This window comes from Callospermophilus lateralis, chromosome 2 (assembly GCF_048772815.1).
Source record: "Callospermophilus lateralis isolate mCalLat2 chromosome 2, mCalLat2.hap1, whole genome shotgun sequence".
Classification (NCBI taxonomy): domain Eukaryota; kingdom Metazoa; phylum Chordata; class Mammalia; order Rodentia; family Sciuridae; genus Callospermophilus; species Callospermophilus lateralis.
Window position 1 is genome coordinate 67,522,464 of NC_135306.1, and position 15,254 is coordinate 67,537,717.

General features: G+C 38.4%; 1 protein-coding gene across 1 annotated transcript in view; it reads left to right on the top strand.

The window, feature by feature from the left end:
• The window catches only part of Pgm5 (phosphoglucomutase 5), a 164,638-nt gene that overhangs the window by 8,856 nt on the left and 140,528 nt on the right, over positions 1-15,254 (top strand). Inside the window, exons 2-3 of the mRNA XM_076846040.2 lie at positions 8,969-9,131; positions 12,646-12,792. Coding sequence (XP_076702155.1) covers positions 8,969-9,131; positions 12,646-12,792 — 310 coding nt within the window. The remainder of the gene's footprint in view (positions 1-8,968; positions 9,132-12,645; positions 12,793-15,254) is intronic.

Consider the following 15,254-nt stretch of genomic DNA (forward strand, 5'->3'; position numbering starts at 1 on the left):
AAATCTGAAACCAGAGGACCAGAGTTGATTCTATATGACAAAAGATTTCACAAAACAGTGGAAGGAGATTTTACAACAAATGGCTTTTTTCTACAATACATAAAGACCTCTACCAAATAAATAAGAAAATTCAAACAGATGAAAAGTTGATCAACCTCATTAATTACCAGATAAATATAAATAAAACAGACCATTTTTTTAATTGAAAATACCCAGAATTGGTATGGTTATTGGAAAATTGTATTTGTAACACCATTGATGAAAGTTAAAAAGATACAACTTTTTGATAGGGCAACTTGACAGTATGTATCTAAATTAATAGAGTACTTGTCCAACAACTGGGGATCTCTTATCTAAGAATCTATCCTGTAGATTGTCTAGTACAAATATGCAAATCTATATAAACAAGCCAACTGCAGCATTTGGCTAAGAAAAAACCCCAGAAACAATCTAGATGTTCACTAGTGGAGAGCAGATAAATAATTGACACAATCACACAATGAATACCATTAAAATCTATAGACAAAGGAATTAGATATGTATGTGATATGAGAAAGATGTGAGTGATAGCTTGTTAGGCAACACAAATGAAAGCATTAAGTAGAATGTGGTGTGTAGCATGATCCCATTTTTGTATATATAACACAGGCATGGAAAATAGTGTTGGAAGAACATACTCTAAGCAGTCAACTGTGATTGTGTGTGTGTGTGTATGGCGGCAGGGCAGGTGGGGGAGGTCTTGGAAAGAGAATCATTTTCCTTATTATTTCAAACACTTGATTGAAACATTCATGTACATGCATAATTTATTCGTAATTAAACAAACCAATGAGAAATGATAAGATAGCATGGTGGTATTAGCCTATAGTCCTAGCTACTGAGAAGTTTGAGGCAGGAGGATCCCGGAGTCCATGAGTTGGAGACCAGCCAGGATCACATAGTGAGACCTTATCTTTCAGGGTTTGTTTGCCCATTTAAAAAAATTAGGGAAATAATACTTGCCCCTATATTTTCCACAGTTGTTGGGAGGATTAAATGAAGTAGTGGATTATTAAGAATTATGTTTATATATCTACATAACACAATTATTACCAAAATATTTTATTCTGATTAAAATAAAAGAAGGATGTGTGTGTTTTTCAGTCTTCGTAGCTTTTCTAGCCAGGAGGCGCCTTTCACGGTGGTGATCACAGTTGCTTTGGTGCAGCTTCCTCTGGACACTTGGCATTTCTCGGAGTTGTTGGCAAAGGCTGGGGTGCCGACTGCTGGAAGCATGATCCCCGGCCCCCGTGTGCACATGCACACTCGTACCCACCCTCCTGTGGCCCTTGAGGTAGAAGCAGCTGCTGCCATGCAGACATTAACTTCTCTAAAGTGAGGGCTTTAGCGTGGTGTGTGCCTGATCTCCTGGGATGACTGAGCCAAGTCCATGGGTGCTTTTGCACCTTAAACCTTTCTGAGGCTCTGGCCCCTCCCGCCCCCAGGCCTGCCCGCTGCCCCTTACTGAAGCCAGATCTTAATCTGCTCATTTCATGAGGATTTCCAGTCCTAATGGACTGGGCCATGTGAGAGATTACTGAGAGGAAGAGGCTGCGCAGAGGCTCAGAGACTCCACGCTAATCTGCTGAATGGTCTGAAAATGCACAGCTGTGGGAGCTCACTTGGCTTTCAAGCGTTTTGTCAGGATGTTTGTCAGGGGGCCTGTTCCTGCAGCCCTGCTGAGTATTTGGTTAGGAGGCATAATCTTTTTTTGGACAGGATCTCTCAAATGTAAAGTGACAGATGCAAATTGGAAGACCCAGCTTGGCCGTCATAAATAACAATAAACTGTTGAATCTTGCTGAGTTGTAAATCTATGATTGCCAAAGGTCTGTAGGTCACTGGAACTTAGTATAAGGGGTGGGGGCACTTAACAAATGGGCAGCTCTTATTTCCTGACCAGACAGAAGCTGGTCTGATGGGATTTATTTAGAAATTTATATAAATGTATTTTAATTGGATATGACCATTACTCAGAAAAACATACTGTTCTAAAGAGATTTAAAAAAAAAAATCCACATATATGCGCTACCTATAATGTGGATGTACATATTCTTCCTGCGAGGGTGCTAAAGGTCCTGAGGTTCTGTTGTTGCTTTGGGTGTGCATATGTGTATTCCCCAAATATTATCTTATATACACATATAATTTCCATCATTTGTAAAGGTGGCATTTAGTTTATCAAGTAGCATATGTGTATGCACAGGACTCTGGCTTCCTTCCCCAGGCCCCACAAAGCTATATTTTCTTCCCTGGATATATTTAAAAAGAGACTAGAGCGGAGTCCCAAGTGTCTGAAATGTTTGAAGACTACATAGAACTGATAAGACTCCCTAATGATCTTTGCTTCTAGAACATAAAACAGAAATCATGCTGAGTTGGATGAAGCAAGAGCAATATACTATAAACAGTGTAAGTCTGACAATTCTAGTCAGGGATCTGTTTTGCAAAAGCAGCTTTGTGCAGTGAGCTCAATGGCATTGAAAAATTAGCAGGCCTTGTACATACAAATGCCAGTCAGAGGCATAGACGGGGACAATGAAGAAGGCTCTGGTCAGGAAGAATATGCGGATATGGGCCTCTCACTCCCTCCCTGCCATGGGATATGACCCAGTAAAACCAATAATATTGAGAAATGTCATACTTACCTTTTCCTTTCTTAAAAAGTGACTTATTATTTTTAAATATTTATTTTCCGATTGTAGTTGGATACAATACCTTTATTTTACTTGTTTATTTTTATGTGGTGCTGAGGGTTGAACCCAGGGTCTCGCACATGCTACGTGAGCTCTCTACCACTGAGCCACAACCCAAGCCCCCCAAAAGTGACTTACTTAAAGCTAAAAAATAATCAAAGAGGAATCTTATCTAAAAGAATTCACACATGAAAACAATTCAGCTTTTATTAGTGTCATGTTACTGGGCCTCAGCAACTTTTTAGTAGGTTTGGTGGCTTAAAGAAGAAAGACAACGGAAGTTATGTAGTGATTTGCTGGTTAATTATTGGCAAAGGACATCCAGTTTAATTTATACTATAGTGTAAGGTTAGTCCTCAAACACTTTCTAGTTTTACACATAAATATTTGAGGTAGAAGAACACTTTTATGTTGATGAATCAATGATAGCACATATCATTTGGATGATTATATAGTCATTAAAATCATGTCATTCAGTGTCACAAGAAGACATAAGGGAAGGGCTAGACATATTAAGTGTACAATGTAGGCTACACAATAATCTTTTCTATAAAATATACAAATAAATAAATGGAACAAATGAATACCAAGGCACATAGACAAAGGTTATACAGAGAGGTGATAATAGTGGACATCTTTAGGTGGTAGGATTGGCTTTATTTTCTTCTTATGTGTACTTTATAATTGTTCAAGCAAGAACACACATTCACTTAGTTAATAATAGCATTCCAAGTTAATAAAACAACAATCGCTATGAATAAACCATACCAGAAAAGAAGGCAAGCGAAATGTTCTAAGAAATTGTTGGGCGCTGGACACTGTGAACTGGACTTGGCTATGTTACTTCCTTTCACCCTCCATCAAGTGATCTTTCAGGGTTTTCAGACAACAAAATACAGAGGACTTCAGGATCATGTCCAGCATCACACAGGCAGTAGGTAGCAACATCAGGTTTTATCCTTTTCCATTGGATACCATCTTGCCTCAGGGCACTTAGCTCTGCTCTCCTGACCAGGCAAACACAAGGAACATTTGCCTTTCTTATCCTGGGGTCCCACTGGAGTTATTGTCTCATGAAATAGCAGCGAGCAAAGCCTTTTTCCTGTTTTACTGAGTCAGGCCCTCTACCTTAATAAGGCAAAGATTTCACAGAATTTTCCAAGCACTGAATTATCTATTTACTAGGATGGACAGAGCTTCCAATTTTTACTTTATTTTTCAGCTGAGCAAAGTTAGATTTCCTCATCTTTTAATGAAATCTTCAGATCTGGGGTGGACTGATTGAGGAACAGAACTGGGCCAGACTTGTAAATGTCTGTCAGTGTTCTGCACTTGTTCAGATATTGGGAATCACATGTGAAATCCATGTTGGTTTGGTTCAAATGAACTCTGAGCCCTCCCTCCAGCCCCTGAGTGTTTTTAAAGACTTCCAGGGCTACAGGAAGCTGAGGATGAGCTCTGTTGCTCTCATCTGTTCTCCATGTAAGAAAGCATATAACAGCACAATCATCCATGTGCAAATGGAGAAGTCCCTTGGTGTTTGGATAACCACATCCGTGCCTGGTCTTGAGTCTGTTATTTCTCAAAATTCTACTTTGCCATCTTCCACTTGTCCATGTGCAACAATCTTTGAGGACGGCACCCCTATGGGACAGTTGGGACTGAGAGAGTAAGCCCTGTAATCCATGGCAGCTTGGTTTGGGGCTTCCATTCGGTGTTTGGGTTTTAAACTGAGACTGCAGGAAACAGGCATCTCATGTATCTGGCTCTCCATAGCACTTCGTAGGTGGACATGGTGGAGCCTGTGTGGTCCTGTGGAACACTATCTGTGAACCATCAAGACTGATTCTGTTTATTGTTCTCTTCACTCTCCCAGATTCACTGTGGGATATGATCTCATTACGGGGACATGATTCCATTAGAGGGATATGACCCAGTAAACCAATGATACTAAGGAATGTCATACTTACCTTTTCCTTTTTTTTTTTTTTTTAAAAAGAGTGACTTATTTAAAGCTAAAAGGGCCATCTTGTGTAAGAGAATTCACACATGAAAACAATCCAGCTTTTACGGGTGTCCTGTTACTGGGGAAGGACAACAGAGAGTTGAAATTGTGGTTTTTTTCCCTGAGGTGTTAGACTGAGGTGTTAGCAAGAGGGTTTCTATTGTAAATCTTTGCTCTCTAGGGCTTTAATTTGAACAAATTGAAAATTGAACTCTTACTAAATTTAATTTAGAAGAGTAGTTGTTAACGTTCCGAAAAAAGGGAGTCAACAGAAACAAAATAATTTTAAAAATTAGGGGCTGGGATTGTGGTTCAGTGGCAGAGTGCTTGCCTCACATGTGTGAGACACTGGGTTTGATCCTCAGCACCACATGAAAATAAATAAACAAAATAAAGATATTGTGTCCATCTACAACTAAAAACAAATTTAATTTTTTTTAAATTAGCTGTATGTAGTACATGATATAAAGGAATAATTTCATTTTGCTCGGGAGAAAGCTTTCAGATCTTGTTTTCACTTTCTCAGACACTGGGCTTTGGCATGTGGCTGGGCATACTGATTCCCTCAGGACCTGCCATGCCCCTACACTGGAAGAGAAAATGATTTTAGTAGGTGATATTTGAGGACTATGAGAGGCACTGGCGTCAGGTTAGAAGAATAGATCATAAGGAACTGCATGAGGAAAATGGTGGTAATACTACCTTCTACTGTGTCCTCCTTCCCATTTAAAGTCATGACAGGTTAGGAGCAAGTTCAGGCTTTCTGTGGATCTGGAAGGCATGGGTGATGCATATGTGTCTGCAGGGTCCATGTCAAAGTGTTGAGGTGTCTATCTGTGGTATCTGAACCTGTATGCTTCTTATATATGTAAGTGACAGGGGATTAGGGACCACCTTGCTCCCTTTTCAAGTGGGAACTAAGGAAATGTTCTTCAGTGGCAGTGATGTCCCTCCAGGTGAGTACCCCTTCTGCAGGGCTGGCTGGGGTTGCCCATCTTCCAGCCCAATCCAGACCCTGTGTTGTGGCAGGTGCAGCCAGGGGACAGCAGAATGCCATTGTTTGCTTTCTCTGGGCTGTGGTCTGGGATCACTCAGGAATAAAAGTCAAATGCTGCCTGTTTCATTGCTGTAAACAAAACCAAAACAGGTTATATAAGTAGACCAACTTTTCCTTGAAAGGTAGCAGTCTGCTACTTTGACAGAGCATAGCATTTCTAGGACTTTTTCAGAAAGTGAAATGGTGGTTAGAGAATCGACTACCTCAAAAATAATTTTTTAATTGTTGGGGCTGTGGGGTTTGTGAAAAGAGTAGCATCATCTGTGTTATGTTCAATTTTACAAAGAGTTTTTCTTTATAGAGTCTCATCTTAAGTGAATTTTCACTACCTTATCCCTTCTTGACCACCTCTGAGGTTTTTCTGGAGCCCCAAGGAAGGGAAATGGTTCTTGCTTGGTCAGAGGTAGAACGAAGAGTCATATCAAGGCCTTTTACTTCTAATGGAGGGATTTGCATTTAAATAGCAAGGACTCCAAAAATTCCATATCCTTTATCAATTACTAAATCTTGAAAACTATGCTTTTTCTCATGACATTTATCTTGGACTGATTGAGAGAAGGAAGATTGACACAAGAGAAGACCTAGACACACACAGGAGAATATGATGTGAAGACAGAGGCAGAGAGAGGAGTGATGTGGCCACGAAGCCATCAGTGCATGGAGATAACAGAAATTGAAAGAAGCCAAGAGGATCCTCCCCTGGAGCCTTCAGAGGATGCGTGGCTCTGCTGATACCTTAATTTTGGACTCTGCTCTTCAAAACTTCAATGGATTATTTTTGTTATCTTACCCACCAAGTTTATGGCAATCAGTTATGACAGTCTTAGGAAATGAATACAGATTTTGGGTTAGATTACAGATTTTGTATTAATTTCCTAGGGCAACCATAACAAATTACCATGACTTGGTGTCTCACAAGAACAGAAATTTATGCTCTCACAGCTCTGGGGACCTTAGGTTGAAATGAGGGTGCTGGCAGGGCCACATTCCCTGAGGTTCCAGGGGAGAATCTGTATCATGGCTTTTCTACCTTCTGGTGGCAATCAGCATTCCTTGACTTCCCAGGTTTGTGGCCACATCACTCCAATCTCTGCCTCTGTCTTGACCCCCTCTTTGTGTCTTCACTTCTCTCTGTCTATCCTAGTTACTACAAAATGCCATCTTTTCTACTGGCCCATACCTACAACCTGGTAGCTGGTGAAAACTGGGAGTTACTTTTTGATTCCTTTGCTCATTGCTTGGTACTAGTTATTGGTTATTGTTTAAGAAATCACTACAAAACTTAGTGGCTTCTAACAGTAATATGTATTTTGGTTGGGGTTGGGGGAGTACTGGGTTTTGAATCCCTAAGCACTTCACCACTGAGCTACATCCCCAGCCATTTTTATTTTTTATTTTGAGACAGGATCTCTCTAAGTTGCTGAGGGTCTTGCTAAGTTGCTGAAGCTTGCCTTGAACTTGTGACCCTCCTGTGTTGCCTCTTGAGTCACTGGGATTACAGGCGAATGTCAATGTGCCTGGCTGCAACACATATTTATTCTCTTTCAGTTTCAATGAGAAAGGAGATGAGTTGATTTGTCTTGAGGATGCTCAAAAGTTCATAGTCTAGTGTTGGTAAGGTTTCTGTCATATGAAGAATTGATGGGGCCTACAAGGTCATCTACAAGATGCCCCAGTGGTATAGATGGCAAGTTGGTCCCAGCTGTAGGTGGGAGCCTGGGTCCCTCTCCACAGAATCCTCTCCACAGGGCTCTTTCAGTGCTTCATGACATGATGGGTGGCCTCTTCCAGAATGAGCAGTCCAAGAGAGCAAGGTGGAAGTGTCAATATCACCTGTGGTGTCACCTTGGAAGCAATAAAGTTATCAGCTCTTACAGTATTACACTGATCATCCAAGGAATGTACAGAGGCCTGAATGCCAGAGGACAAGGACCACTGGGGGCCATGTTGGAGGCTCTTCTTTTCCATATTCCATTCTACTGACATATATATATATATATATATATATATATATATATATATATATATATATATATGACTGGAAATATTGACCCTAGGATAGCTTTGCTGTTGAGCTAGAAGACACAGCTTACCCTGGCTTATAGGCTACATCAGTACTCCTCAAATGAATTATCTGGGAGAAGAGGAGGGATCTTGTTGAACTGCATATTTCTTCTTCAGTAGGTCTTGGATGTGCCTCGAGGTTCTGCATTTCTATCAGTCTTGCTGGTGGTGCTTACCCTGCAGGTCCTGCATGTCACACAAGCCTGCTCACAAGCCTGGTAGTACATTGGAATTACCTGTGGAGCTTTAAAAACAACTAATATCTGGATCTTACTCCAAGAGACTGTGATTTAATTAATCTGGAATTCAGTCTGAGTACTTTTTTTTTTTTTTAAGCTTCAAAATTATTCTGTTTTGAAAAAATCTTTGAGAACCATTGGACTGGGTTTCTGAGCCCTGTTTTAAAAAAAAAGTGTAGTGAATAATGCTCTTCAGATCTGTGCTTCTGATCTTTTAAAAAGCCAGTCTTGTAGTTCTAGAAGTAGTCTGACTGCACCCAGGGATGACTTCCAGGTCTCTACTTAGTGTGACTTGATAATTTCTTCTGTGTCCCCAGCCCATGTTGTCACATAGTGGCAGAAATAGAATCCCTGCCTTCAGGAGAGTGGTTTCCCTGATGAGTACAGTTTAATATGCTGAGGATATGAGTGCTGTCATCCAGGGCCCCTGCTGTGTGAGCTTGCTCAGAGGCCCAGGAAGCAGGGGAAGGGAGCAAGTACTCCCTTTCTTTGTCCTTGTAATTTCTAGCATGTTCATGTGCATAGTTTCTGAGTCAGGAACAAACTAAGAACTTTTATGGTTCCAGTGAATCCCTTGGTTATCAGAAGCAGATGTTTCAAACTACTAAGCTCAATGAGCCATATCCTATTTATAGACTAACAATGGACTACTAGGTTTGAGTGTCCCAAATGGTCTAGGAGACTCTGGACAATGCCAAAAGTTCTCTCTACCCCTGACCCTCCCCAACCTAAAGCCCTTTCCTAAAGCCCAGTTCCTTTGGCTAAGTAATTGATTGTATGTTAACAGAGTCTTGGACACTTTCTTATTGAATGCCTTCAATTCCATGCAACTTGGATTGATTTTTTTTCTTTTTTATGAATGGTTTAGATTGGACGACTGATTATTGGCCAGAATGGCATCTTATCAACTCCTGCAGTTTCCTGCATTATCAGGAAGATCAAGGCAGCTGGTGGGATCATTCTAACAGCTAGCCACTGTCCTGGAGGACCAGGGGGAGAGTTTGGAGTGAAGTTTAATGTTGCCAATGGAGGTATGTGACTCAGAATATTCCACAAGCATGACTTCTTTCCTTTTCTATTATCATAGTCTTACCAGGACCCTCTGATGGTAGATGAGCAAGGAAGAGAGGAATTGGCTCAAGAAAATCTAGTGAGGTGCCCAATATGATGAAATAAGGAAGTGACATATTGGGCTCTTGAACCCATTTGGTTGGTTGCCTGCCTCCTGCACTGTTTAACACAGTGAAATAGCAGATAGTTGATGCTTATCTGATAATGGAAGGCCTTTGGATTTTAAAGTTGGAATACACTCTGAATGTCATCTAGACTGTTCCTTTCATTTTACAGATGTAATTGTAGTCCTGAGAGGCTGTGTTGCTGTGGAAGGTCATACTGTTCCTCAGGGACAGACAAATGATTTTAAACCTAAGTTCTAGGCTTTAACATTTAATTCTTCATGTTCACATGTATTGGCATCATTCATGAAACTACCTTCCTAATGACATAGGGAGATTTAATTGGATTTTACTATAGTATTGTGTGTTATGCAAATAAATCTAGTGGGTAAAAAACCAATTGTCTGCATCATTAATAGACACAGGGAAATGGGACATATTTGGATGATGTGTCTTTTAAAATATATTTAGAGGTAGGACCATTCTAAGCATGTTTTTAAGTGGAGGATAAATGGAAACCATGAAAAAATGCCAATGTTTTGAACACTTACAGTGGGCCAGTAACCATGCTCAGCACTTTTCATGTTGTTCCATTGAATTCCCATAACAAACTGATGAAGTAACTGGGGAATTGAAAGCTTAAAAAGTCCTTGACCAATAGCACAGAATAAGTTGTGGAGTTAGTTTAAAACCTAGACTCCAGGCAGGCAGAGGACTTATGAAGAAGGTGGCAAAAAATGGGTACAGATGTAGTTTTAAAGAGTGCAGAATAAGTTGGCCTAACAAATTATAAAAAAAGGCTCATTGTCAAGATAAGGGGGCAAGAACAGAGAAGGAACTTGGGATAAATGATGATATTTTGTAAAAATACTCTGAGAAATTTGTTGAGGAGTCTTAAGAAGTTGTGAGGATCCTGGTAAGCAGTCTCGTACTTCCAGAAACCCAGTTTGTGTAACTTCACAACTTCCTACAGTGCCTGGGAGTCTGGGAAGGGTAGCAGGGGCAGATGATGGTAGTGTGCCAAGACTGGCAAAAGGCATCAAGGGAGCGGCCGAGCATCAAGATGGCAAGTATGGTGACAAGTGTCTGAGCTAACATCAGATTCTCAGGATTCAAACGCAGCCTCTGTCATATGACCTTCACTAAGTCATGTCATCTTTTCCAATTTCTGAGTCTCCATTTGGAAAATGAGGCTAATCATTCTTCCTCTGCTTTTTTGAGTCCTAAATTCCATATAAATTATGAAATGTGTTCTATGTAAGTTTCCATACTTGTTGCCTTGAGCTCTGATGCTAATAAAGGCAGGGCTCAAATGGTGGACCACAGAGTCCCCTCTGGATCAAGAGTCCAGTCAAACTAGAATTGGCTGAGGGCCTGAGATTGATCAAGTGACAACAGCCTTCAGTGTGGGAGTGAGGAATGAGTCAGGAGTCAGGTGAACAGATGATAAAGAATTTGTGGACTGAAGAGGTTTAAAATTGATATTTTCACAAGAAGGATTTTAAGAGAGAAAAAACAGTTAAGTTATGCTTGTGCCCAGCAGTGTTTAAAGTAAAGTGAAGAGGAAAGTCATTGGAGTGGACAGTGTTAAGGAGCTTGGAAGTTGCCAAGGAGTTCAGAAGTTGTTGGTGAATGATGAGATTTTCAACATGGATGGTTGAGTGGCATCACAGACAATCATGTAGCCTGCTAGAACCACTGTGTTTTGATATTAAAGCTCAGAGACTTCTTAAAATTGATAGACACAACCAGAGATCATGATGTGATACTGCCGGCAAAGAGGGTGCAGGGGCATATTCATACATCTGGCAAACATAAAATATGCAAGGACTACTTACTTTTTAAGTTTGTGAAGGGTAAAAAATGATAAGGAATGAAGGAGAAGGGCAATATTTATTTATTTGAGGTTTTCACTTTTTCTATGCAAGGAGGTAATTGTTGGTGCATTTTATGAGGCTGTCCATTGCCATGCCTTTTTATGGACATTTTTTTAGGAGATAGTAATGAGGCTGTACTCAAAGACAGCATTGTCCAAAATAAATATATTATGAATTACATTATATTATAAAATTACATAATTTTAAATTTTCTAGTAGCCACATTCAAAAGTATAAAATAGAATAAGTGAAATTAATAGTATATTTTATTTAATGTGCTATATGATAAATATTATTTCAACTTGTTATAAATATAAACTTATAAATGCAAACTATTATGTTTTAAAAATTCATTTATTCATTCATTCATTTATTATGTGGTGTTGAGGATTGAACCCAGTGCCTCACACTTGCTAGGCAAGTGCTTTACCACTGAGTCACAACTCCAGCCTGAGTTCTTAAAATTTTGGTGTGCATTTTGTAACTGCAGCACATCTCCGTTTGATGAGCCACACTTCAAGTGCTCAATAGCTAAATATGGCTAGTGGTTGTTGCATTGGATAGCACATAAAAAACAAAGTAAGAAATAATTTCTGTTTAGTAGAAAATCATAATAAGTTACTTGGTAAGTAATAAGTTTCATATATAAAACTATTTCTTTTATATATTAGATATTTCAATGTGCTTTTTTTTATTCCCAGCCCTCTTGCAAAAAATACCTTTAGAGGCTTACATTAAGATATGTAGGGCTGAGGTTGTAGCTCAGTGGTAGAGCACTTGCCTAGCAAGTGTGAGGCACTGGGTTCGATCCTCAGCACCATATAAAAATAAATAAATAAAATAAAAGTATTGTGTTCATCTATAACTAAAAAATTATTTAAAAAGATATGAATATTAAAAATAAGAAAATCAAGGGGAGAACAACTATTGATCCCATGTATGATGCATTTAAGGTCTTTCACTCCTTAATTGTCTACTGGACCTGCTGAGGTGTGACTAGAGAGTGTGACTTGGGAAAAAAGATTTACCTGGTTAAGCTCATACATCAACTAGGTGGGAGAGCTGAGAGTAGAAATCAGATTTTCTTTCTCTAGGTGGACTTGCGAAGCTGTGGTTTGAATCTGGGATCCCTCACTTGTGTCAAATGCATATCCTGTTTATGTCTCATATCCTGAATAAAGCTGATTACATAACTGGGTCTCCCTAGCAGGTGTGAAACTATTTTTAGAGCAGATATATCATTGCCTAGAAGTGGATTAAAACAAACAAACATGTGGGTTATTGGTCTGTATACAGCAGGTGAGGCTGACCAAATTCCCTCTATTGTGAGTGCATGCAGGATAAGAAACACTCAGGATAATTGAACTGTGAATGATTGTTCATTGTTTAGAGACCAAATGAATCTTTCGCCATCTTGGTGGAGGATGATAATATTTTTCTGATTGAAATTCCTGAGACTTAAAAAAAATGGGTTTTGGATGTTCAAATTATAGGTCCTGCACCAGATGTTGTCTCAGACAAAATCTATCAGATCAGCAAAACAATTGAGGAGTATGCCATATGTCCTGATCTTCGAATTGACCTGTCTCGACTAGGAAGACAAGAATTTGACCTGGAGAACAAATTTAAACCATTCAGAGGTAATATAGAGATTACATATATTTTAAAGAAGTCAGAAAAGCCCCATGGATGGGAGTGCCTTCCAAGTGGGGTTCATACTTTAGAGTCTAGGTGTTGCATGGGTAGAGTGGGGCTCTCCTAGTTGGTGATCAGGGGTTCTATAGGCGAGTGGACTCATGAAAATTATTGAAGTATCAATCTAAAAGGTGACTATGGATAAACATGTGGAAACTGTATGTAGTATGGAGAGACGTGATCAGCCAACGTATCCAGAATTGGATGCTTTGAAAAATCACTTCCCGAATTCTTTTGTTTTATATGTAGGAAAAGTTCTATAGTTGACTTCATCATGTCATTCCTGGAAAAGATAATGACTTGCTAAAAGTTACCTTTGGATTTCTAAGCAATTAGGGCAAAGGTGCTTGAATATCTTAGATACTTAAGAAGAGAACAAACAAGTCAATGGGGTCATTAAATTTCCTATGAGAGCCACAAATTTCTTTTGCAAGCTAGAATCATGCTGTTCAGCCTAATTTAACGCACAATTACTGATCACACCTACTCTGTACCAAGCATAATTAGGAGATTTGACAAAGAAATTCACTAATTCCCAAATGTATTTATGCAAGTGGTTTAAGAATTCAAGAATCATAATGAAATAAATAAATAATATATAACAGAGTGAATAAATGAATAAAACTTCTGAAGTACTCCAAACAAAACCCATTATTTAATTAATTTTGAACCATATATTAACATTAATACCATGTGTGTATATTATTTTCTGCTTCTGTTTTGTCCTATTGCTTTTACCCAGAAAGCATTTAAATAGCATCAGAACTAACATGTTTATTCTTTTAGTGACCTTACAAGATTGAATACAGTTTGTGTTAAGATGCTATCTTTGTATGTCATTTAACTTGGCTGAAAAGATAAAATTATTAGTTCATGCTCTCTCAATATTTTAGAGACAGAGAAAAGTTTAAAATGGATGGTCCAGGGGGCTATTGTGTTGGGCTAATGTTATAAAATGTTTCTTAAAAATTTTTGAGTCAATGGTTGTTGGGCCAATGTTATAAAATGTTTCTTAAAAATTTTTGAGTCAATGGTTTGCTCAGCTAGTGAACAGAAATTTATTGAAGCATTGTGATATGTACTGTAAGCAACAGTGCCTGTTTTTATTAATCTAGTTAGGAGTAAATACATGGACAGGTGTGCACACACATGGAATGTCTAGACTACTGAGGACAAGGGATATGTTATACTAAACAAAATGGTTTGAATATGCTTGACTACATATGTTTGGAAGGACTGGACTATCAGATGACTGAGAAGTATTGGGTATTACCATTGGGAGGAAGTTTATTTATTTATTTTTGGTATTGTCACAATGTTTATTATAGTTGTCCAAGAGTTCCAAGTCTTTGGTGAGCTCAGATTTGAGCTCATTGCTGCAGCCATATTGTGAGTTGGCTGACTTTTCTAAAGTGCTGTTGCTAATAGGGTGTGTGTGAAGGATTCCCTGGCCCCAAGAGCATTTGTAGATAATCTTTTGAAATCATTTGTGCACTACATTCTTGCTGTTTCAAGCATTGAAGGCTTGAGTTAATTGGAAGCAAATTAGCCTTTGGAGTATCACCTTAATGTGTCAAGAGCATGAACTATCAGATATAAACTGAATTTTCAAGAACTGCTGGTTTCCTTGTTTTCATATTTCTGTTTGGTACTATGTGTTAGCTGTTGTAAATACCAAATGCCTTTAGAAAAGTGGTTTAAGAATTAAATAATCAGAGTGAAATTGCCAAAAATGCCATCCTATTTTATTGAGTGAGTAAAACTTCTGAAATACTCAGGGTATAACATTTTATTTTATGGATAAATTTTTATTTTGGCAAAATAGATATTACATAAAATTTACATAGCATACAATTTGACCATGTTAGCCATTTTAGGTATATAGTTCATGGAGATTAATGTTTAATTGTTTTCTAGATTAATATCCTCCTCATTTCAAAAGATAATAAAAACATGTCTTGTTCCTTAAAGTATTACATTAAATTTGAATGGACAAACATACTTTGATATAAATGTAAAGGAAAGAATTTTTAGGTGTGTATTTGACCATATGAAGGGAAAATTTTATATCATATGTTAAAATCTTATCCATTAAATATTGTATCTGATTGTCCTGAAAATTATTGAAGGTGGATTGGTAACATCTCCAGTCAGATTTACGCATTTCAGGGCTCCCAAGTGGTATGTATTTGAAAAAATAGAAAAGCAATATATCTGTGTTTTATATTTTAACTACAAATTTAAAAAGCAAGACTCTTGGGTAAAATTTTAGTTCCTCAAGAGTCAGGTATTTATTGCTTTTAGAAAGTATTTTATGATAATTATATGCTGATGCTGAGTGTGGAAAATACGATGCATTCTGGGTTTTTCAGATGTCAAATAAGTGGAAAAGACTTGTTCTGAATTC